The 25,902-nt window shown below is 45.2% G+C and overlaps 1 protein-coding gene across 2 annotated transcripts in view; it reads left to right on the top strand.

The window, feature by feature from the left end:
• LOC147700523 (uncharacterized) overlaps window positions 1–24,911 on the top strand; it is a 137,490-nt gene extending 112,579 nt beyond the window's left edge. Inside the window, exons 3-4 of one of the 2 annotated variants that reach the window (XR_015297386.1) lie at window positions 19,960–20,141; window positions 24,839–24,911. Coding sequence is in view for 1 of the 2 variants with exons in the window: in XM_086929674.1 (XP_086785800.1) it covers window positions 20,967–22,628 (1,662 nt within the window). In the remaining variant the exon portion in view is untranslated. Of the gene's footprint in view, window positions 1–19,959; window positions 23,072–24,838 lie in introns of those variants that run through there. The other variant, XM_086929674.1, reaches the window with a different exon arrangement.
• The last annotated feature ends 991 nt before the right edge of the window (window positions 24,912–25,902 follow it).

Raw genomic sequence — 25,902 nt, 5'->3', positions numbered from 1 at the left:
TGTTCAGCAAGTTGTGTACTTGGGTCACTTGCTGTCCAAAGTGGGGAGACAGCTCACTCCCGATCGCATTCAGTTAATTGTAAATATGCCACGACCCCAGACACAAAAGGAAGTGCGGGCCTTTATAGGCCTCACCTCGTACTGCAGACAATGGATTCCTCAATATGCATTTCTAGCTAAACCACTCATCCAGTTAACGACGCAGGAGGCAGCAACTTCGCCTGCCCTCCCTTGGACTCAGGAACATACACAAGCCTTTGAGGAATTAAAGAAAGCATTATGCCAAGCACCAGTTTTAGCGACACCATGTTACAGCAAACCGTTTACACTTTTTGTTACAGAACGTGATGGTACAGCATTGTCTGTCCTCACTCAAGACCAAGCAGGTTCACATAAGCCTTGCGCTTATTTTTCAAGTACATTGGACTCAGTAGCCCAGGCACTCCCTGCGTGCTTAAAGTCAGTAGCAGCAACAGCGCTAGCAATCAGACAGAGCGACTCAATTGTTCTAGGTCATCAGTTAACAGTACAAGTTCCACACTCTGTAGAGGTTCTGTTAAACAGAACCCAAACTCAACACTTGACCATAGCACGACTGACAGGTTACGAATTGACACTATTCCAGCCACACATAGAAATCAGACGCTGCAGTATCCTGAACCCAGCAACACTGTTACCTACAGATATGACAGATCCAGCTCCGCATGATTGCATAGAGATCATTAATGCAGTAACAAAGCCCCGACGAGACTTAACAGATGTTCCATTGACAAATCCAGACCTGACACTTTATGTGGATGGTTCATGTCTGAGAACAAGTACAGGAGAATTAGTGGCCGCGTATGCCGTGACCACTGAAACTGAAGTTAAAGAAACACATCGTATTGATACACTATCTGCTCAAGCGGCAGAGCTCATCGCTCTGACCCGAGCCTGTATTTTAGCCAAGAACAGAAATGTCAACATATACACTGATTCCCGTTATGCGTTCGGAGTTGTACACGACTTCGGCATGCTGTGGCAAGAACGAGGTTTTCTGACCTCTCATGGTGCCAAGATCCAACACGGTCCCCTTATTCAAGCACTGTTAGAAGCAATACATCTGCCTTCAGCCATATCCGTCATGAAGTGTAAAGCACATACTAAAGTCACAGATTCTGTTTCCCAGGGTAACGACCTGGCAGATCAAACAGCAAAACATACAGCACTGACTCACACTCAGACAACTGATACAACAAAGACAACCGAACAGACAAACTGTATGACAGTCAGGGATCCCACACTAGATGTTATCGACATTCAGACACATGCTACTCCAGAAGAAATAAAGAAATGGATTGAACTAGGAGGGATCCAGACAGATCAAGGTTGGATGACGAAGGGAAAATCTACATGGTTTCTCCCTGATTCTATGGTTCAAGTCATGATAAATACAGCACATAGTCCTGCACATCTAGGAGAGAAAGCGATGTTAGACAGTTTACAAAATCTCTGGAACAATAAACACTTACGAGCAGCCGCAAAACAGAAAGTGCGTACTTGCATGATCTGTTGTCAGTTCAATCCAGGAAAAAGCGTCCCTGTAGAGCAAGGTGGATTTCATCCTCCTGATCACCCTTTTGAAGTCCTCCAGATGGATTATATCCAGATGGACCGTTGTCGAGGATTTAAATATGTTCTCGTAGTTGTTTGTGCTCTGTCCCGCTGGACCGAAGCATACCCAGTCCCAGATTACACTGCTCCGACCACTGCCAAGCAGTTGGTTCGTGAATTCTTCCCACGATACGGCTTGCCTCGTGTCGTGTACTCAGATAACGGTCAGCCATTCTCATCTGCATTAATGAAAGAAGTTTCTTTATTACTGGGATACCAGTGGAAGTTCCATTGTGTCCGACATCCCGAAGCAGCAGGCCTTGTAGAAAGGCATAACCAGACACTAAAGATCCGCCTTGCCAAAATATGTCAGGAGAAAGGGGTCGACTGGATAGTCGCCCTGCCAGTGGCACTATTCTACATGAGAATGGTCGCCCATTCGAGATCAGGGCTATCCCCGTACGAGGTGGTCTTTGGTAGACCACCGAATATGTGGGGGACGCCCATTCCGAAAAAGATTACTGATGTTGATTGTAATATGTTGACAGATTACCTTGCCTCCTTGATGTCTGCACTCCAATCATGTCGTTCACAGGTTGCCGCAGCCTTCCCTGACAACACTGATGTAAAGCCACACGACGTCCGTCCTGGCGACATTGTGCTCGTTCGCAACTTCGACAGAAAGAGTCCGCTGGAGCCCCGCTGGAAGTCCCCGAAGACCGTTCTTCTCACCACAAGGACGGCCGTGAAAATCGAAGGAAGAAAGGGGTGGGTCCACACGAGTCATGTGAAGAAATTCTTGGGACTGAAACCTGATCGAGACTCGTCCACCCCCACCAAAGACTGTGTCGAACCAAAAGACTTTACAGAATCTGAACGAGAAAAAACTCCTCAAGAAAATTATCGCATGAAACTCCGATCTAGCAAGTCAGACAGTTTAATTGTTTAAGTCCTCCCCTAGGTGAATCGGTTAAATAGTTTCTGACATGTATCCCCTAGATCGAGATAGAGAGAGAGAGAGAGAAGCCAAGAAACGTACATATTGTAAATCACTTCGTAGTCACTGTATAGTGACACTATTAATCATGTTTATTCTAAGTATTCTAATTATTGTTGTCAGCATCGTTTTGCCTATCTATTACCCTATTTTCAAGCGTGAACATTCTGCCTATAATGTATCTGCTGAACACACTTTCAGTGAGTTACCTCCACACGAGCTTTCCTACAGACTTGCGCTGCGCAACAATACATTCATTAGTATGCTACATCATTCTCATCAAACTAACAATGCTACAAATTGCTGGATATGTGGCCGACTCCCTCCCTACCAGAATTACAAGGGAGCTCTGCCCCTCTTTCCGTACCCATTCACTCACAATGGCTCCTGCGGAGCATGGTTTAAAATAATTAACTCCTTAGATCCTGATATCGCTGTTTTCGATGGGGGCTGGGTTTGGGGAAACCTTAACTTAGTCCTGCTCGACGTCTGTTACCCAGATAAGGAGGGACTCCCCACTAGAATAGGAACTGATCTAGAAAATGAAGTATATGGATTAGGTAATTATACAATTAGCCTTATGATTCTCACTGTTGAGTCCGAAGCTACGCCAGTTCTACCCATTATGTCAGTATTGCCAGTTACTGGCAAATTATGTATCAAGAAGAAAGGTTCAGTACACTTAGGTCATAGTAAATGCACTACTGTGGTCGAATTCAGTGATCATGGAAAATCGTCCTTTAAAGCTATTAGTCATTCTTACTTTGTTTGTGGTCATACCGCATACATACGTCTACCTCCAGATTGGGATGGTACCTGTTACATTGCATTCCTTCTGCCACCTGTTTTCCTAGCTCCCCCTGATTACCATAGAAATACCAATCTAGTAAAGAATAGACACAGAAGAGATATCCCACTTGTCGACTACACAGAAACGGCATGGGAACAGTACACCGACTTTAATAAAGGATTCTTTTTCTTTTTAGGACCTGTTCAGAATAGTAAATTAATACGCAGATTAACTAGAACACTTGAAGCAGTAGTGAATGAAACTGCCTCCGCCTTAGGTAACTTAACAGAAGAGCAGTCCGCCATGCGGGTTGTTGTCCTTCAGAATCGTCTTGTTATTGACGTCATCTTGGCAGATAGAGGTGGAGCCTGTAAGGTCATCGGGTCAAGTTGCTGTGTTTTCATACCACAAAACGCACCATCTGTATATCAAGCTATTACCCGTCTCCATAAAATTGCAAATCAGATTACTACATATATTCAATTGTGCCCTAATATTTGGTAACCCTCACACCTTACCAAATATTAGGGCACAATTGAATATATGTAGTAATCTAAGTGCATTTGATGTTGTAATGGAATGGGACCTAATGAAATGTACTGTGATCTTTGTAGATGTGACAATACAGGGAACGAGTCCTGAAGAAGGTGCAAGACTAAAAGGGGCACCGAAACGCCGCGTCGACAGTTTGTTCCTACATTATTGTTTGATCAATAAATGTGATGTTTTAATATGTTGGTGTAGATAATGCCATAACAGCATTTTTTAATCTCATAACCCTTTTTAACATTGAGTGATATTTTTGCAAAAATTGAAAGTGTATTTCTTGTTGTTTCATATAACAGATTTGTGTTATTATGAATTTTAACTTTTATAAAATAAATGAATGACATTTTACAAAAACTTTTGTCGGTGTGCATGAAGTTTTCATAGTACTTTAGGGCCCGGACTTGTTCCTGAACGGTCGCTCCCTCCCTCCCCCGCTGGTCTCACGCACTGTGGGCGCTGCTGATTTCACTTGGTATTGTTACTTGGGATTCTGAAATTGACTCGTTTGTTTACCAGGAGCCTCTGTATCTGACTAGCGCTGTGCGAAAGCCTCTGTAATTGACTCGCTTGTTTTCCAAGAGCCTCTGTACTTAAATAGCGCTGTGCGAGGGGCTTTGTAATTGACTCGCTTGTTTACCACGAGCCACTGTAATTGACTAGCGCTGTGCGAAAGCCTCTGTAATTGACTCGCTTGTCTTCCAAGAGCCTCTGTACTTGAATAGCGCTGTGCGAGGGGCTTTGTAATTGACTCGCTTGTTTTCCAAGAGCCACTGTAATTGACTAGCGCTGTGCTCGTTCAGCTTGTATACCGACCAAGAATTGACTTTGGCGCCGCTCTCTCAGCTCTATATTTTGTAGCGCGACATTTGCTCTCTGTGCCTGCTGGCGCTTTAACAGGACAGTAGGAGCGCTGGTCCATTTGCTGCCCCTGCCTCACCTTCCCTTTGACCCTCCATTTTGTCTGTAGCAGTTCCCTGGCCCGCCCCTCCTCCCCGCTACCGCCTCCCAGCTGCTGCCCCTCCCACGCTCCGTCCCCTCCACTCTCCATTAAATGCCTGATGTCCCAACGTGCAGCGTCCACGCGCTACGGCCGCGCCGAAGGTGCGCCAAAGGTAAGCCCGTCTACGTCCGTCCGCGCCTGGACCGCGCCCAGCGCCAGACCCCCTGGTTCCCGTAATACCCAGCCCACTCGCATCACTTACGATGCCGCCTCCCTCTTAGCCCTTAACTCCGGCCGCTCCTTCAACTGCGTCCAAGCCGCTCCTGGACACACCCATGGTCCCTTCTCATGCAACTCCTGCAAGTTCGACGGCACCAATACCAACTCCTCATCCACCAACGCGACACAGAGACCCGACACCAACCATCTAAAATGCATCCTGCTCAACACCCGCTCAATCCACAGACATGCCATCGACCTTTGGAATCTACTAGACACCATCTCACCAGACGTCGCCTTCCTAACAGAAACATGGATGAACGCCTCATCAGCCCCAGACATCACCATTGCCATCCCAGAAGGATACAAGATCATCCGCAAGGACCGCGTCAAGCATACAGGAGGAGGCATCGCCATCGTCCACAAGAATTCCATTCACATCTCAACCAGCTCAGATGACAACCTTGCCAGCGCCGAGCACCTTCACTTCCAGATCCACACCGACCCCAAAACAACACTCAGAGGCACCCTTCTCTACCGGCCCCCGGGCACAATTCAATGACGATATCGCTGACTTCATCACCCCACACGCCCTCCCCTCCGAGGACTACATCCTATTGGGAGACCTCGATTTTCACCTGGAAAAGAGCAATGACAACAGCGCCACCACCCTTCTGGACAACCTCACAAACCTCGGACTTAAACAACTTGTCACTTCCCCCACCCACATTGCAGGTCACACACTCGACCCTATCTTCACCTCCAGCAAACACGTCTCTTTCAGCCACACTACAGCTCTTCATTGGACGGACCACAGCTGCGTTCACTTTTTCTACAATAAGCCCACAATCCACTACCACCCTCAACCCACCCTGCGTAGAAATTGGAACAAACTCACCATCGACCAGATCTCTTCATCGCTCCTCCAAATCCCTCCTGTCCACTCCTCAAACCCCGACCAAGCAGCCATTAACTTCACCCAATGGCTATCCAAAAGCGCCGACATCCTAGCACCGTTGAAAAAACATCAAAACAAACTAAGCAGCAAGAAGGCCTCCTGGTTCAACGATGATCTTAAGAAATCCAAGAAACTCTGCCGCTCCCTCGAGAAAGCATGGAAAAAAGACCCAAACTCCAACACCAGAGACGCCTTCAAAAACGCCACCCGCATACACCACCAACTAATCCGGTCCGCCAAGAAAGCCGCCTTCAAAGACCGACTAGATAACAACGCCCACAATAGCAAGGAGTTATTCAACATCGTCAAAGAATTTACCAACCCATCAGCAAACTCCAACGACATCACCCCCTCTCAAGCCCTCTGCGACTCCCTAGCCTCCTTCTTCCACAACAAAATTGCAGACATCCACAACAGCTTCGACAACCGACCCGAAGACCTACCCACCCAACCATCTGCAGGACCTTCTCCCCCCTTGAACATCCTTAACAACTGGAACCCAATCTCCACTGAGGACACCATCCGCCTGATGAACTCCATCCACTCAGGATCCCCAACTGACCCATGCCCTCACCACATCTTCAACAAAGCAGACTCCATCATAGCACCACGCCTCCGAGACGTCATCAACTGCTCCCTCAACTCCGCCACCTTCCCGGAAAGCTGGAAACACGCAGAACTCAGCGCCCTTCTGAAAAAACCCACAGCTGACCCCACCAAACTCAAAAACTACCGCCCCATCTCGCTCCTTCCTTTCCCGGCCAAAGTCATCGAGAAAGCTGTCAACAACCAGCTTGCCGCCTTTCTCGAAAGCACCAAATCCCTCGACCCCTCACAGTCCGGATTCCGAGCCACACACAGTACTGAGACCGCACTCATCGCAGCAACAGACGACATTCGAACCCTACTGGACAATGGAGAAACAGTCGCCCTCATCCTCCTTGACCTCTCCGCAGCCTTCGACACAGTCTGCCATAACACCCTATTACAGCGCCTCAGTAACATCGGAATCCAAGGAAAAGCACTGGAATGGATCACCTCGTTCCTCACCGGAAGAACTCCGAGAGTCCGGCTCCCTCCATTCAAATCAGAGGCCTCTGAAGTCATCTGCGGCGTGCCGCAAGGATCGTCACTCAGCCCCACCCTCTTCAACGTATACATGAGCCCCCTCGCAGCCATCGTTCGCCAACACAATCTCAACATCATCTCCTACGCTGACGACACCCAACTGATCCTCTCACTCACCAAGAACCCCAACACCGCCAAAAACAACTTACACGAAGGAATGAAAGAAGTAGCCGAGTGGATGAAGCACAGCCGTCTGAAACTGAATTCAGACAAAACAGAAGTCCTAATCTTAGGTACCTCCCCCTCCGCCTGGGACGACTCTTGGTGGCCAGAGGCCCTTGGAAAATCACCCATCCCGACGGACCAAGCACGGAACCTGGGCGTCATCCTGGACTCCTCACTCCCAATGACCAGACAAGTCAACGCTGTCTCATCATCCTGCTTCAACATTCTTTGCATGCTCAAAAAAACTTTTCGCTGGATCCCCACCGAAACTAGAAAAACGGTCACTCACGCACTTGTCACGAGTCGCCTGGACTACGGAAACACCCTATACGCCGGTTCCACCGCAAAACTCCAGAAAAAACTCCAACGCATCCAGAACGCCTCAGCCAGGCTCATACTTGATATCCCGCGTAAAGAACACATCTCTGGTCACCTGAAAAACCTCCACTGGCTCCCCGTAAATAAGAGAATTACCTTCTGCCTATTAACCCACGCACACAAAGCACTTTACGAAATTGGACCCGAATGCCTCAACACAAGACTGTCCTTCTACACCCCCTCCCGCAACTACGATCCTCCAACCAAGCCCTGGCCACTCTTCCCCGCATCAACAAAGCCACCATGGGAGGTAGATCCTTCTCCTACCTGGCAGCCAAAACCTGGAACTCTCTTCCCACTCACCTTCGGCTTACTCAGAACCACCTAGCATTCAGAAAGCAACTTAAAACTTGGATATTCGACAAGTAATTTTCCCCCTTCCTCAAGCGCCTTGAGACCCTATGGGTATGTAGCGCGCTATATCAATTTCTGACTTGACTTGACTTGACTTGTAAATTTGGTAACCCGTACAATACTGCAAATCCCTTTCCATTAATGAGAACGTCCCCTAAGGGATGTACATCACCTATGACTCATAAAATCCAGGAGAAGGAGTGCTGTATTTTATATGATTGTTGACCCAATCCTTTTCCTGTTAGAAAGGGTAGGTCCCTACTCACAACTTTCTAGTACCCATGATGTGGACACTGGAGACAGCTTGCTGTCAAAACCAGAATCTATCGCCAGACTGACCAAGTTAAGGAAAGCATCAAGGCTGAGGTCAGCAAGATGCTGGAATTGGGAGTCATTGAACCTTCAGAGAGACCCTGGGCTAGCCCAGTGGCCCTAGTCCCCAAACCTCATCCAAAGGGATAGAAAGAGAAAAGTTAGGTTCTGTGTGGACTACAGAAGCCTCAATACTGTCACTACGATGGAAGCATACCCCATCCCCAGAGCTGATAAACTGATAGATAAATTGGGGCTGTCACATTTTTCAGTGTTTTTGAATTAGCTGCACGGTACTGTTAGATTGGCATGGCCCCTGGCGCAAAAGAAAAGACAGCATTTTCCACACCTGATGGGCACTACCAGTTCACTCTGATGCTTGTTGGTCTAAATAATGTCCCTGCCACCTTCAGAAAGGTTGGTGAATCAATTCCTTGCTGGGTTGGAAGGCTTTAGTGCAGCTTATCTAGATGATATTGTTTAGCTCTTCCTGGCAGGATCACCTGGTAAACCTGGGCAAGGTTTTAAAAGTCCTGAAGACTGCAGACCTAACTATCAAGGCATCCAAATGCCAGATGTAGTGGGGCACAGTTGTATACCTGGGACACCTTGTTAGTGGAGGCCAAGTGCAACCCTTACAACCCCAAATCCAGACAATTCTGGATTGGCAAGCTCCAACAATCGGGATCCAAGTCAGGGCATTCCTTGGCTTGACTGGGTACTACAGGAGATTTGTGAAGGGGTATTGGTCCATTGTGACTCCCCTCACAGAACTCAGCACCAACAGAATGCCCAAGAAAATCAACTGGACTGTTAGCTGTCAAAAGGCTTTTGACACCCTATTCTCAAAGCTCCAGATTACTCCAAGCAGTTCATTGTGCAAACTGACGCCTCTTAGGTAGGGATAATAGCGGTCCTATCCCAGACCAATGATGATGGATAAGTCGAACCTGTTGCTTTTATAAGCAGTAAGTCACTGTGATGGCTTTGGATTGGTTACAGTCGAAATGGCGCTCTAGCGTGTACATGTTGAGTCAAAGAGCAAAAGACAGTAGGTCACAGTGCAGACAGGTCAGGGGAAACAAACCCTAAGGAGAAAACAACCCCTGCCAGAGTATGGGTAAACCCACACAACAAGTAAAGCTCAAAGTCCTGTGCACACGTATATAGTGTAATAGGGGTATTGGCATTAGTTTTGACGATTTGAATAATTTGAGAAATGTAGGTGTGCAGGCCCACTCCCATAAATAGTATTGTTACATACGCCACAGGCAGTGGATTGCAAGCATGGTACACAGAGATGTGTGCCATGTCGACTCTTCTCTTTTCTCTGCGCCAAAACACTCAGCCTGCAGTGGCAGTGTGTGTTGGTGTTAAGGTACAGGGTCTCTAAGGGTGGCACAATAAGTGCTGCAGCACTGAGGGGTCTTCCCTGGTCACAGTGCCCTTGGTACCCATGGTACCTTTTACAAGGGGCTGACCTGTGGCCAGAGATGTGCCAATTGGGGATACAAAGATACCGTTTTTGGGAAAGAACACATGCCCTGGGAACCTGACTTCCAGGGACCCAGGGCGCATCAAGTCAAAGTGCATCAAGTGTCAGGCAAAAAGTGAGGGGAAACCATGCAAAAAACGGCGCTTTCCTACACAACTCCCCCAAACAAAAGAGGATGATGCTAACCTTTCCCAAGAGAGTCAAAGGCCATCCACATTGGCATGGGAAGTACCGAGCTATATTCCACTGTAAAGTCCATTCCCTGTAGGCAGATGGACCACCTCAAAAGTTTGGGGTTTTCAACTTTCATTTGCATTAGTCACCTGAGCGGTCTGTGGTCAGTTTGGACTCTGAAGTGAGTACCAAACAGTTATGGTCTCAGCTTCTTCACGGACCAGACCACAGCAAAGGCCTCCCTCTCGATGGCACTCCAACGCTGCTCTCTGGGTTAGCATTAGCAGAAGCCAACTTGTAATTAGAAGTTATCTTATCCGCTTTGTGAAAGCCATTTTGTATTTCTGGCAGCCATTTTGTTTGCCATGTGCTCTGTCCTACCTTTCTGTTAACTGCCCTTGTAGTCTGCCTAGAGACAAACTATGTTTAGCATCTTCCACCTTCGCACATGCCCAGAAGGGCCTAGCTAATAGAATGCACCTGCTTCTCTAGTATAACTGTCAGGCTATTTTTGCTGCTGTATGGAGAAGTAACTCTCCTCCCACTTTGTTGAGCAAGTAGATCTTGTATGCCCATCTTAGTCATTTTGCATGCTTACATGAGCCAGGACTGCCCCTTGGTTTTATGCTTACTATGTAACCCTAAGAATATATAAAGCCCCAGTTTTCTGTACTCCTTAGACTGCCTCATTCAGTTGCTAAGGCTTCTGTGTGACGTAGTCTCACTCATTTGAGGATATTAAAGAGTCTCTTTTATATTTCAGCTTCTGTGCCAATTTCTTTTTTGTGAGTTTAAAAGGACTAAGGGCCAGATGTAGGAAGGCAAATACCGGTCGGTAACGGCCGATTTCAGCAGTTACCGACCGGTATTTGGAGTTTGGGATGTAGGGGCATGTTAAAATACAGATTCGGTAATTTTACCGAATTGGTAAACTACCGAATCGGTAAAATTACCGAATCTGTATTTTGACATTTAGGTAGCACTGTAATCAGTGCTACAGGGGTTTAAGAATTCGTTATTTACCACCAACTAGAAGTTGGTGGTAAATAAGGAAAAATTTAAATAAGGAAAACCCTTTAAAAAGCATTTCTTTTGCTTTTTAAACAGTGCCATGTTGCAGACATACATGCCCTAAGGGCATATATGTCTGCAACATGTGCGCCCATGCACAATTGAGGGGTGCAACAGGGTGTCAAAGTGACACCCTGCCACCCTTCAATGTTTCCCCCAATTACCGAATCGGTCCATAGAAATGAATGGCAATTACCGAATCGGTAAATACTGATTTGGTAATTACTGAATCATGCCGATTCGGTAAAATGACCTACATCCCGATTGCCAGTTCTTAAATACCGAATCGGTATGATTCTGTATTTAAGAATCGGTAATCTGGGATTACCTACATCTGGCCCTAAGTGTCAGTGGGACCCCTGAGAAGTTTTCTATGTTCAACACCCTGGGTAAAGGACCTACGCTCTCTGGGTCCAGAAACAAAGCCCATACTTGGCAAAGGTGCCCTGCCTTCTCCCCCAGGATGGGACGGGTCCATGAAGGAGGAGCTTCAAAGGCCTGCCGCCTTTGTTAGCTGACCCTGCATTGTGATGCCCCCAGCAAATGGCTACCCCCGATGCTGACCCCCCCACATTGGACAGGAGAATTGTCAGGAAAACTGAGTTAGGAAGACAGATGTGCCCACCTTTGCCAACCCCACCCCTCAGGTTTGGGAGGCGAGGTGAAGCACACATTTCAGTCCTCTCCATCTTGAGGATGAGGAGACACCACCAATCAGAGAGAGGCTCATTCCCACCTCCCACTGGAGGGTGGCAAAATAAGGGATATACTCACCCAAAGAAGTGACCCATTTAGGAGCAACCCCAAACCTTGCCTCCTCAGATTCGAGGAAGAAAGAATTAAGACCGAAGAGACGTTCAACCAGGAAGAGGAGGACACCAACTACTTTGTCCCCAGCCCTACCGGCCTATCCCGACTTAGACCTGCTCACAGCGAAACCCCGGTGTGTCCAGCAGCCATCCAGAACCCAGAGGACCTGCCCTGCCTTCACAGAAAGACTCTGTCTCCCATGAGTACTGGATTTGCTAAAAACCAAAGACGCCAACGCAGACCCCCAGATCCAGCAGAATCCCCAGTTCTGCATCACTCTGCACCTGATGCCTACGGCCCGAGTTCGAGTGGCCCAACACCACGAGGAGGTCTCCCCAGCGATCCTGACCTGGGATACAGTAATCCCCAGCCTGCCTCAACCACCAACCCGACGTCTGCAGCCTCAACATGAGTTGTCCCCCCGACCACGACCTGCGCTGGTACGAAAACCCAATGCCTAAAGACACCCCTGCAACTGATGCCCCACTGCCCTAGGTGGCCCAACTGATGGTGTCCAGGCATCCCTCAACAATCCAACTTACCTCTCCTGCTGGTGGACGTGCTCAGGAAACCTCCTTGATCAAGCCTGCAGCATCTTTTCCGACCGCCCGTGACCCTGGTGATGCAGCTTCTGTGTTGATTATTGGCCCCTGCGGCTTGGCTCCCACAACCGAGTGGCCTGCTTGTAAGCAGCCCTTTAACCAACGGCACCCTAGTCCCATTGGCTAACATTGGACCCTTTCACTCTGCACCTGGCCATCCTAGTGTCACTGGTGTTGCAACTTGAGTGTCTCCTTGAACTTTGGGGAACCTTGGTTCTAATCCCCCACTAACTATTCTTGAAGGTCTTTTATTTACCTGGAAACCGATAAAACTATTTTTCCCGTAGGAATCCATGTTGTGGTTTTTCCTTCCCAAAAATGAAAAACGATAAAACTATTTTTCCCATAGGAATCTATGTTGTGGTTTTTCCTTCCCAAAAAACTTCTGTGTCAACCTATTTTTGTAAGAAACAAAAGTAACTATGCTTAAAAAGTAAAGTTGTCTTATTTACATTTGTACTGTTGGATCTACGGTGTGATATCTAAGCATATCACCCTGAGTAGTCAATGTAACTGAAAAGTAATGCCAACGTAATCAAAAGTAATTTCACAGTAATCTGAACTGTTTTTAAAGCAAATACAAACCTGTAATAATTATTTTCAACTCCAATTCCATTCCCTGGTAAAGTTTTGCATTTGAAAGTATTCTGTACTTGCCTGTGCCAAGTCCTGCTTGGTTCTAGAAATAAAATATAAGTATACCTTTTTAGGTTGAGCATCAGCACGCATGCACTGTATGCAAGACCAGCTGTAGTCAGTCGACAGAGTGAAATTACAGCTGCTGCCTGCCATTGGTTCAAAACTCCAATGGTATTGTTTCCTGGCTCCTTATTGGCCAGTGCTCCGGATACATCACTTCTGTTTCTAAGCTAGGAGCACCTGCCAACTAGTTTCCTTACACTGTAGGGTTTGATCTATTTGTTTATGGACTACTTTGTTTTTTTAACAAGTGCCGCATTCAGTGCTTAACCTTTAATGGGGCCGTGCTACTTTGTTTAGACCTGGTTTGTCTAAAGAAAGGGCAACGTCTCCGATGGTTTCATTTTGGTTTCACAATCACAATCTTGACTGTAACTTGTACAAATTACCTTCAGAAGTTATGTTATGTTATGTTATTTTGTGTCTTTTATAGCGCTCGGCTACTCAAAAGAGTGTCCCGGCGCTTTATTGACAACCTGAAAAAGACAAACACAACACACAGATTAAAAGAAACAGGGTCAGCAGAATACGGAAATCTAGGAAGCAAAAAGCCAAGTTTTCAGGCCCTTCCTGAAAGCCAACAGATTTGAGGTGCTACGTAATGTCAGGGGCAGAGAGTTCCAAAGCTGTGGGGCCCAGAGCATAAAGGAACGACCTCCCATACGAGCCTTCCTCACATGAGGAACAGTGGCAAGGAACATCGACTCTGACCTCAAAGATCGGGAAGGACGATAGGAGACGAGCCTCTTCTGAAGGAATTTAACCCCTGTGGCATAAAAGGCCTTTTGAGCAAGAGTTAAGGCTTTGAAAACTATCCGCTGTCGGATAGGCAGCTAATGAAGCGACTGCAAAAAGCCAGGGACTCTGACTCACCTATGCAGGCCAAAAATGGCACGCGCTGCCGCGACCTAGACCACCTGCACCTGTTGCAGGAGATATTCCGGCAGGCCAAGATATAGGACGTTGGAGTAGTCCAGTCTTGAACCGATCAAGGCCTGTACCGTAATCCTCCTGTGGTCCTCAGAAAGCAAAGGGAAAAACTTCCAAAGCATGCGGAGAAGACCAAAGCAGGTGCCAGTGAGGGCAAGGATCTGAGATCTTAAACGCAGTTTCGTTCTGCCAACGTCACTTCAAGTTTCAGTCTTTCCCATAATTCAACTAATTTGTGCCAGTGATTTGCACCTCAATTTGTTTTGCTCCGGTCGCAGGGAGGGTACAGGGGCGTAACACAGGCCCCCGCAGCCCCTGCGGTGCGGGGGTGCCTCAAGCTCCAGGGGGCCCCATCAGCACAGCACTCTGGCTGCAGGGCTCCTGATTGAACCTGGAGGGGGGCCCCCGAGGTGTCTTGCAGGGAGGCCCCCTCAAGGTTCGTTACGCCAGTGGGAGGGTACTCTTGAGAGCTCGACTCGGAGCAGGAGGCATGCGAGGCAGCCCGTGCACAACACCGCATCCGACCAGATGGCCAAAGGTACATGTTTATTCTTTCTATAAAGTTTCTTTGGGATATTTTGTTTATTTCTGCCTAAAACTACCTCCAGCCTAGCCTGCCTCAAAGCGGTGTTGGGTAGCCAGGCAGACGGACAGGGAGGGCCTAAGAGCAGGGAGCACAGCATGTGCCTGACCCTTGCAGCTGCCCTGGATGTAGACTGGCTCTGGTCTTTACTCTTGGCAGAGAACTGCAGTATGAGGTCTTTCTATCAGCGCTGCGCCCTTTCACGAGTGCTTTTATTCTCCTCTTTTTCCCTCCACTGCTTCTCCACCCCCCTCTCTCTGCTCCTCCACCCTTCTCTCTCTGCTCCTCCACCCCTCTCTCTCTGCTCCTCCACCCCCCTCTCTCTGCTCCTCCACCCTTCTCTCTCTGCTTCTCCAGCCCTCTCTCTCTGCTCTCCCACCCTCCTCGCTTTCAGTCAGTTACAGGGGGATGTGCTTGTAGTGAGCGTGTAAAACAAGGTCCGGTATCTGGCAAACTACTGGCGCCTTTCTTTGACATTCTAAATATGAAGGACTCACAATTTACCCAGACACTTGGGATCTTGATATCGCCTTCACTTACGGGGCCTCTTATATATAAGTGCAGGTCCTATTTTCTGCCACAGTCTGACCCTGCCACATGCATTAACCCAGAGTCTAGCCTTTGTTTTTCTTGTCAGTTCCTCCAGCATATAACAACCACCCCTTCGGCAAAGAATGGAGCAGCTCTCGAATTTCTGTCCAAACAGGCTTCTGAAGGTCGGCCTGCCCTTTCCTGCTCTGGCACGCCCCAATGGGGAGCACTGCTGGGAATAAGGTAAAGAGCAGTTAGGGTACGGCCAGAGGCCGGCGAGTTATTTGACTCCGCTTCAGCTCTTTCGGCTCTCTCTCCCTCCCTCCCTCTCTTCTTCCCTCCCCCCGCTCTCTCCCTCCCTCCCCCCGCTCTCTCCCTCTCTCCCTCCCTCCCTCCCTCTCTCTCTGCCTCTCTCTCTCTCTCCCTCCCTCCCTCCCACTTCTGTCTGACTCTCTCGTTTGCTGGAACTTTACTTTTTTTGGGCTGGAAGTAGCTGGAGACAACCAGACTGTGCTTCTGTTCTTCATTCGGGTGGCAGGCTGGCATGGACTGATATTGTATTATTTTATTCATGTTCCAGAGCCAGCCCCTACCCTTCTATGGACGCAGGCAAGACATGAACAGTAGAATTTTAAAAAAGTGCAGACGGAATAAGGCAAATTTACCTTCTGTGATATGAAAAGGATTGGGAGGGACAAAGAGGGTAGAGGATGTACCTTTGCATATCACTGCCAGCAATGACACTACATTCTCCACGAGCAACAATGGAAGATTGCTCAGAGGGTTCATGCACCTGTAGCTATCAAACTGTAGATGGCGTTTTGCTGTCCGCGGTAGGCCAGCTCATGCTTTTATTCTTTCAAATGTGTGCAGTAGGTGGGCTAATACTAGCATATGGTCACTGCTAGCACTACATAGATTGTACGTTTCGAATTTTGCAACCCTCGTACACTACTGTTCAATGGGGTGCATCTTTACATTGGCATTCCTAACATCGAGGTGGGAAATGTAAATCCAAGCGTTAACATGCCTGTCCCTTTAAGCATGTACTTGTCAGTGATGCTCCCATTGATGACTGGGCATAGTCACGGAGTCCTGGTCACAGCTCTTTGTAGCCAACCAAACTTTGCATCTTGGGACATGTAAAGTAATGGTTATAAAAGGACATGTAAAACGACTTGTAAAAAAAGTCAATGTGATCTTGGGGAGGTAGTGTGGGGGAGGGGGTACACACTTCTCCCTTTTTAAAGGCGCACACTCCTTCATGTCCTTTGCTACCCCTGCCTCCATCTCAGCTGCCCGCTGCTTCCCTGCACGTTTACTCCTTCACGCAGTCGCGTCCCTTCTGAAAAACCCACCTCTTGAGTCCTTCCTTCCCTGACACCCTACGTCCCCACCAAAGCTTCTACAGACCACTACTCTCGCCTTCCTTCCCTCCCTCCTGCAGCCTCCTTCATCAGCAGCACCAGCCTCCCTCCCTGTTGTTGCTACTTCATATTTCTAGTGCTGCTCTTCCTGCTACAGCCAGCTGCCACAACCTCCGGCCAAAGCTCATGTCAGCAACATACAACATGCAAGCGCTCCCAAGGCTCATAGGTCAGTCTTGCATTTTAGTTATAAGGCAGACCCATTAGCTTTGCCAATGTTTGTTTATATTTAACATTGGTTGCCGATGTTTAATCGTAACTGGTTGAATTCTTGTAATAAATGTTCGACATATCTTTAAAACTTTGACAACATTCTATTATTTCTAATATATTTTATGCACTAATTAATGCGCTGCTCAGGTTCATTTTCACTTTTCCTGTCAAAAGTTACACCAAAGCCAGTTTATGAATATGCTGTAATTTCAAGCGCACACTTACAATTGTTAAAACGTGCACTGACTTTGCCAAAGAGGAGAGGTATCAAAGGTTTTGTGGTGTAATACTGTTCACCAGTCAGGGTACAAGGTCACAAGATGTCACTTTCACTACTGCTATCATTGTGCAGTAATGATGCCACTGACAGATTCATTATCTGCCTTTTCTTGCACTTGTCAGATGTGAAACATCTCATGAACCAACTAATGTGTCACTGAAGGCAGCTGCTTAGTATGTATGTGCTAGCACTGGAGTGCTACATGTAGGTCACAAGCCCAGTTTCTTTTCTGTTTCCATGACAGTATTAAATGTGTCACTGAAGGCAGCAGCTTAGTATGTATGTGCTAGCACTGGAGTGCCACATGTAGGTCACAGGCCCAGTTTCTCTTCTGTTTCCATGACAGTATTAAATGTGTCTCTGAAGGCAGCTTACTTCTCATGTATGTATTAGAAGCGTCTCACTACATATGTGTCTCTGAAGGCAGGTACTTCTCACATATGTGTTGAAAGTGTCTCACTACATAAAGACCACAAATTCAGTTCCTCTTCTGTTCCCATGAAGTGACTGAATGCGTCAATGAAGGTAGCTGCTTCGTGTGCATATGTTAGCAGTATCCCTCAACATGACGATCATGATATCAGTTTTTCTTCTATTTCAATGAAATGATTGTGTGCCGAGGGCATCTGCTTCTCAAGCTTGTATTGGCTGTATCTCCCCGCTCTAGGCCACAGCCTCAGTTTCTCTCCTCTTCCCAGTAACTGAACGAGGACCTCATTTATGAAAAACGGCGCATTGCTGCGCAAAAACTGCGATGCGTCACTTTTCATAGCGTCTTCCTTGTGACACCATGGATGCATCGTATTTACAATACGGTGCTCGATGGCACAATGGTTTACAAATACGTCAGGAATCCTGGCACATCGGGTGGCGCAAAAATGACACATTGATTGAGTCTGTCGGAAAACTGACGCAACTTCAGCAATGTGTCATTATGCATGGGTGAGTCCCATGTGAAAAGACCTGCATCACTTCGTATGCCTGCTTGAAGCAGGTGTAAGGATTGCGACTGAGTCAAGTCCTAGTAGTGGTGCAGCGAAATCTCATACATTTCACTGCACCACTTCTACGAGGCATTTTCTCGTGGGAACACACACTCTGCATACATTATACCTGATGCAGGTACAATGTAGCGCAGGGCTTTCCAACGTGACACATCTGCGTAGATGCGTTACTTTGTAAATAACCGACAATATGGCACATTATTTACACCGCCCCAGCGTACAAAACAGTGATGCGACGGTGGAGCATGCCCTTCATATGTAAGGGTCTGGATGTTTATTTGAAAGCAGCTGTTTCTCAAGCATGTGTTGTGGGTTTCCACAAACAGGTCACAAGCGCAGTTTATCTTCTGTTCCCATGAACTGATTGAATGTGTCTCTGAAGGCACTAGGTCTAGACACTAGCTCTTGGTGTTGCTAATAAAAATGCAACAACAGTAGCTCAAACTTTCAGTAATGGGAGAGCTAATGCATTGGAATTGGACTGCAGCACTCACACTGTAGATGTTTAAAGCTGAAGCGAGAATGCCGCGATTGCTTTGTAATGTAATAGGTCTCGCATTTCTGAGAGTTTGAGCTATTGATGTTGCATTATTATTAGCAACGCCAATAGCTCAAACATTCAGTACTGCAAGATCTATTGCATTGCAAATGCTTGTTTGTACTTACCTAACTCGTCTGGATTTGTCTCTTGAGTATGTGCTATCATTCCCTGTCTGAGTGAATACAATAAATGCTTAACGCACCCTCTGATAAGCCTAACTCCTCAACCACACTACCTCAAAGAGAACTGTTAGTGATTATCTAATTTAGTAAGCACTCCCACTGACTTACCCTCAAGTCACGCACTGACACTTCCCCTGCATTCATTGATTCACCCTTCCATATAACCCCACAGAAACACACAAAAAGCCTCCCATCAGTTAATAGTCACTCAATATTAAAAAGCTAGACCTATTGGCTTTGCCAGGACTATTATTTTCTTTTTGCAGCAGCAAGCATTATTAACCCCTTCCATGCTGGTGACGAACCCCAGCCGTCATGCACTACGGTGCTCGTGTGCTGATGACGGCTGGGGTTCGTCATGGCCCGCCCGTGTTCTGCCGGCGGCCGCACACGGGAAAAATCGCGGCCGCATCGAAGGGGTTAAAACCAAAATATCAGCTAATTCCTTTCAAAGGGGTGATATTTAGGCATGGCCAGTGTTTGATCCTTCTACTATCTATGCATCTTTTGAAAGATAGTCCCCAGCTTTGTGTTCTGTGTCCTCTGGTTGGGAAAGTGGCTACAGAGATTAGTTGTCCTTCAAGGAGCAAACTACCCAAGAAAATTTGTGATGCCCATTCCTTTGAAAACAATTCCTCAAACAATTCCTCCAGGTCATTGTTTTCCTCTCTGACTTCAGAAGTGTTCTCTGGAAGGGAGGAGTTTGGGTTTAATCTCTCAGTGACCTGGTGTTGTGAGATTACCGTGTTACCTGTGTGGTGTTGGTAAGAACCAAGGGATGATGACTTCAGGCATCAGTGGTGAATCACAATCCTGTCTTCTGTCTCTTATTCTCTGCAGCTCAATGACTGGGTGCTACTGGGGCACAGCTAGTATGCGTGCATCCTGAATCCACAGAAATTCAGAGCCTTGGTTTTTACAACATGTAAAAATAGATATATCTCTGTAATGCCAGTGAGCAATACCCTGTTTCATGTCGATAATGATGTGTTAACATGAATAAAGCTAATACTATGACACTTTTTAATTTATAGGTGACTGATGTGTGAGCTGAAAAGCAACAAGTAACATCCTGTTGAGTGCTTTGAAGATTCATACTGCTGGCAGCCCAATTCTAAAAAGAAAGTGACATTACCAATTCAATGTCCCAACAAGTCAAAGGAAATGACATCTTACACATCAGACACACAAAGGAAATCTGGAAGCAAAGTTTTAGGTCAGAGTAATAAAGTTTTTATTCACGAAGAAACACTGGGATTAACGATCATATCTAAGACAAATATAGTTAAAAAATGTTGAGCATTTGCAGAAAAAATTAGCAATAATCAATATGAATGCAGTGAATTTTTGAAACGCTTCAGTCACACCGAAACTCTTTCCGTCAATAAAAGAATGCATATCTGGAATAAACACTATTAATGTACTAAATGTGAAAATAGCTTCAATAAAGTGAAAGTGTAACAGTGTATCAGAAGAACCTATACCAATGAGGAATCTGATCCACATTTAAATGTCCACCTGATACTGCATGCAGACAAAATGTACATACATACAGAAGGCGGCATATACATAATTGGAAAGATCCCTCAGCACCAGAGAACTCATTTGGGAGTGAAACCTTATTAGAGCACTAATTATGAGGCAACTTTGAATTAAAGAAATCCTCTTACCAAAGAATGCATACAAAGAGAACCCATAACAATGTATTGAATGTATGAAACGGCATATTCAAAAAATAAGTTTAACTTCTCATCAAAGAGTGCACAGAGACAAGAAGCCTTATCAGTGCAATGAATGTGATCAAAGCTTCAGCCACCAAGGAAATCTTACTAGACGTGAGAGAACACATACTGGTGAGAACCCTTAAGACTGCAGAGAATGTAGCAAAAGCTTCACTCAGAGACAAAGCTTTAGTATGCATGAGAGAAAATATACAGGGGAAAAACATATCCGTGCGCTAAATGTCGGAAAGCTTTAGTCAAAAACAAATCTTTCTGTGCACCAGAAAACACGCAGACATGAAACCCTATCAATGCACTGAATGTGGAAAATGCTTCAGCTACAAGAACACCTTAATCAAGCACCACAGGACACATACAGGAGTAACTATCAGTGCTCGGAATGTGGAAAAGGGTTCCGTTTGAAAAACTGCCTTACTATTCACCAGAAAGCACATAGGGATGCAAAATCATATCAGTGCTCAGAATATGGCAAAGAGTTCAAAAGGAAAGAAAGTGCTACTCATCACCAAAAGTTACCCTCAGATGAGAAACCTTCTCATTCCTCAGAATATGGACAAGGGTTCAGAAGAAAGGATCACTTTCCAGCTCATAAAAGGGCACACATAGGCAATAAGCCTTTTCAATGCTCAGAATGTGGAAACGAGTTTATAACAGAAGAAATGTTTACTGTTCACCAAAGAACACACACAAGTGAGAAACCATATCGGTGCTCCAAATGTGGAAAATTGTTCAGTCTTCTTTTTCATTATAAAAAACACATAAATGAGAAGCCTTATGAATGCCTGGAGTGTTGGAAATGGTTCCGTACGAAAAAAGCTCTTACAATTCATCACAGGAGCCACACAGGGGAGAAACCTTATCAATGTAGCGAGTGTGGGAAAAGGTTCAATGAAAAAAGAAAGCTTATTGATCACCAGAGGATTCACACAGGTGAAAAACCATATCCGTGCTCAGAATGTGGGAAAAGATTTATTTCAAAAGCACGTCTTACAACTCACCAGAGGATACACACAGGTGAAAAACCATATCCGTGCTCAGAATGTGGGAAAAGATTGATTTCAAAAGTACGTCTTACAACTCACCAGAGGGTACACACAGGTGAAAAACCATATCCGTGCTCAGAATGTGGGAAAAGATTTATTTCAAAAGCATGTCTTACAACTCACCAGAGGGTACACACTGGTGAGAAACCCTATCTATGCTCAGAATGTGGAAAAATATTCAGTTCAAAAGCATGTCTTACAACTCACCAGAGGGTACACACAGGTGAAAAACCCTATCCATGCGCAGAATGTGGAAAAATATTCAGTTCAAAAGCACATCTTACAACTCACCAGAGGATACACACTGGTGAGAAACCATATCAGTGCTCCGAATGCAAAAAATGCTTTGCACAGAAAACAGATCTTATAATGCATCAAAGAATACACACTGGCGAGAAACCACATCAATGCAGTGAATGTGGGAAAAGGTTCAGAGCGAAAGGAACCCTTACTGTACATGAGAGGACGCATACAGGGGTGAAACCTCATCAATGCTCAGAATGTGGAAAACGTTTTAGTAGGAAAGGAATTCTCGTTGAACACCAGAGGACACACACAGGAGAGAAACCATATCAGTGCTCTGAATGTGGGGAACGGTTCAGTTTCAGAGGAAGTCTCACTGATCACAAGTGGACACACACAGGCGAGACACCTTATCAATGCACTGAATGTGGGAAAACGTTCAATGTGAAAAGGAGACTCATCTGCCACCAGAGGACACACACAGGCGAGAAACCTTATCAATGCATTGAATGTGGGAAACGTTTTAGCATTAAAGGAACTCTCACTTGTCACGAGAGAACACACACAGGTGAGAAACCTCATCAATGCCGTGCATGTGGGAAAAGGTTCATTCAAAAAGGAAGTCTTACTGTACATGAGAGGAGACACATTGGCGAGAAACCTTATCAGTGCTAAGAATGTGTGAAACACTATGATGTTAAAGAAGTCTTAAAATGCACATTAGGGTACACAAAGTCAGAAATCATATCAATGCTGAGAATATGGTAAAAGTATAGAATGAAATGAAGCCTCACTACTCACCAGGAGACAAATCTGGACAGAAGATATGACTACTTCCGTGTCTTCCTTTGTAAATACAATACTATATTGTATAGTATTTTTTCATTGTTTATCACCATGCCGATCACGTTACCGGAAGTGCTATGTGTGTTTAAAGTTCCCGCTTTGGATTACGTCGTCAAGTGATCAAGGACACAGTTTGTGTCCGAAACACTTCTGAGGCTGCACCTTTTCACTTTGGAATAAACCGCGAATATTGGCAACTGCTATATCCTGAGTCCGTGGTCCTGTTTGTGCGCGCTCGCACATGGATAATGCTGGTGGATATATATATATATATATATATATATATATATATATATATATATATATATATATATATATATATATATATATATAGCTCATAATCCTTAGAGATCCTTTGGAAAACAGCACTCGTAGTCTCGCTGCTTCTCACACTCGTGTTTACACAGAGTCAACAGACGCGTTTTGGCTTCAAGCCTTCGTTAGTGTCAGTCACCACCGCTGACTGCACCCACCCGCGAGTGCTCCGTCCGTTGTAGTAGGACTGGGAGCTTCGATATATATATATATATATATATATATATATATATATATATATATATATATATATATATATATATATATATATATATATATATATATATATATATATATAAATATATAATATATATGTAGTTACGAAGGAAGCTCTAAACTGATATTCAATGGCCATAAAGTAAGTGCATGATGTTAAAGCACAAAGAATCTAATTTGTAAACAAATCTATTTCAATAAAGTGCCAAAATGTAAAAAGCACTAGACTCTTCTTTACATACAATGCGGGTAAGAGTAGCATCTATATCCTGTGCAAATACGCATATGTAAACATCGACATGAAGCTTATTTAAATATATTGATATATAACACCTGCTGTTGGATATGTCTGGGTTAAGTGTCAACTGGTCACTATGTCTATGTCCCACATGAACAAGTCTAGACATATTGTCAAAAAAGTGTAGTCTAAATTGACTTTCTCTTATGTCAGAAGTTCCAATCTCTTATCAGATTTAGTATAGAAGGACCACCGTTTTACCATTTAGGACAGAAGTCTTTCACCCAGATTATCGCCTGAGATTGTGCCAGAAGATGATCTCATCTACTGTTGGCGCACTGCAAAGAAGCAACATCTCACTCAGTGCTGATAATGCCAAGTCACAGAGGAAGGCTGCTATCGCGGCACGTGTGCCCTTCGCAGGGAACACTGCCTTCATTCCTCCACTGATAACAACAGCCTTTGGTGTCAACAAAGTATGCAGGGCTTCGCTCCTCCATAAGAAACTCTAGACTGCAAATTGCTCTGCGTTCCTTGCCATCTACTGTAGCGCTTAGAAATATATTTTAGGGTGTCAGGTTTTTGATGACATTTTAACCATGTATAAATGTTTATTTTAATCTTCTTACTCTTAAAATACTTTCTTGCTGTTTTTATGATACTCTGGGTAGCTGTAGACTTATTGAAAAACAGGTTGTTCTTGTTGTAATAAATTATTTTACTCAAAAGCACAGTTCTTCAAACTGTGTGGCGCGCCCCCCTGGGGGGCCGTAGATGGGTTCCCAGAGGGGCGCAAAGGCCTCTGCAAGCACATGTAAATGAAGACGCCTGGAAGTGCAGCGTTGTTTATCTGCTGTATTTCCAGGCTGTCTTCATTTACTCCTCAGAGTTGCCGTGGGGCCAGAGGTCAGTGGGGGCTTGGCGCAGTGTCTAGAGTCTTATTAAGACTCCAGCACAACCCAGTATTTCACAGGTCTTTAAAAACCATTTAAATACCTTCAGGAACTGGTTACCAAAGTTTAGATTTTTTTTCTTTTTCCTTTGCCCCGACTCTGCCTATTCCTTACAATTGTATTATAAATTTACTGCTGTAGGGAGGAAATGCATTTCATGAAAAGGAGTACAAAAAAGGTTGCCAATTTGAAAAAATGCCATCCTTGTATGTTTAAAGAGCCTGCAAAGACCCTGCTTTGACACTAAATATGGCCTTAAATAAAAAAGTATGTTTTTATTTGTAAAGTGACTTTCTGTCTGTTCCTTTCATTTTCAGACATGAATCATTCAGGCAGCCATAGAACACATTTAAAAGTGCTTTATATTTGCTTTTAAAAGAGCGCACAGGTAAGTGCTGAAAATAGGGCTTTAGGTGAATGTTTATTTTTGTAATGTCTGCAACATCAAAATAATGAGCTGGCAACCCTACTCAGAAGACTGGAAGTTTGTTGCGGGATCAGCACATTATTTATTTCAGCCTCGATTCCCTGATTAATTCCATAATAGCAATAGTTTAACTTATATCTGAAACCCTACACCACATCAATAACATGCTGATTAACTTCAAGTGTCTGGGAATTCACCTGCAATCAGACAACTCGGTGCTCATACTCACCCTTCACTTTCACACTCACCCTGCACTCACAGCGCATAGTTATGGTTTTCCCGCATTTGCCACATAATCCATCATCTGCAGCATAATTTGCAGAGTTAAAAATGCAGCAACACATGTTACCTCGCAGTGGAAGGTCCTTTCTAAAGGTAGACTGGTCACCTTTCTGTTGCTTATTGCTAAATGTGGGTGTTAATGTGGAACTTATGAGGGGCAATAAAGGCCAGGACAATGTTAACAAGTGTAAAAATAGCAAAATAGTGCAGTAATGCTATCACAAAATATGCAGCATAATTCGCCTTTGCTTGCTGCAGAATTGTCAACCATGCTGCATAATTTGGCCTTCTCCAGCCGCATAATTCCAGTGGCCCTGTTTATAGTGCTATGAGGTCCCAGACTGTAGCAGAAAGCACTGTGAATATGTAAGTCATTATTTTAAAACAGTATTTACATACTCTAAGCTAGGCTGCTGCAAAATGATGCAGTGATTGAGATAAAACAAGTTCTTACAAAATATACTTTTTAGTAATAAGTAATCAAACTGTATCTAATGCAGACATTTTTGTAAGTGTCTCCACTATTCCAGATCCCAGCTGATAACTCCTTTACATATCATCTTAAAAAGAATAGATCTTTGCCACCATGAAGCTTTAAGCAGATCCACTGGAATTATTCAGCAGAAGAAGATAACATTATGTGGCAGATTTGACTAAATTATGTGGCAAGAA

The sequence above is a fragment of the Lissotriton vulgaris genome, chromosome 7, assembly GCF_964263255.1.
Source record: "Lissotriton vulgaris chromosome 7, aLisVul1.2, whole genome shotgun sequence".
NCBI lineage: Eukaryota > Metazoa > Chordata > Amphibia > Caudata > Salamandridae > Lissotriton > Lissotriton vulgaris.
This window is presented reverse-complemented; position numbering and strand designations above follow the sequence as displayed.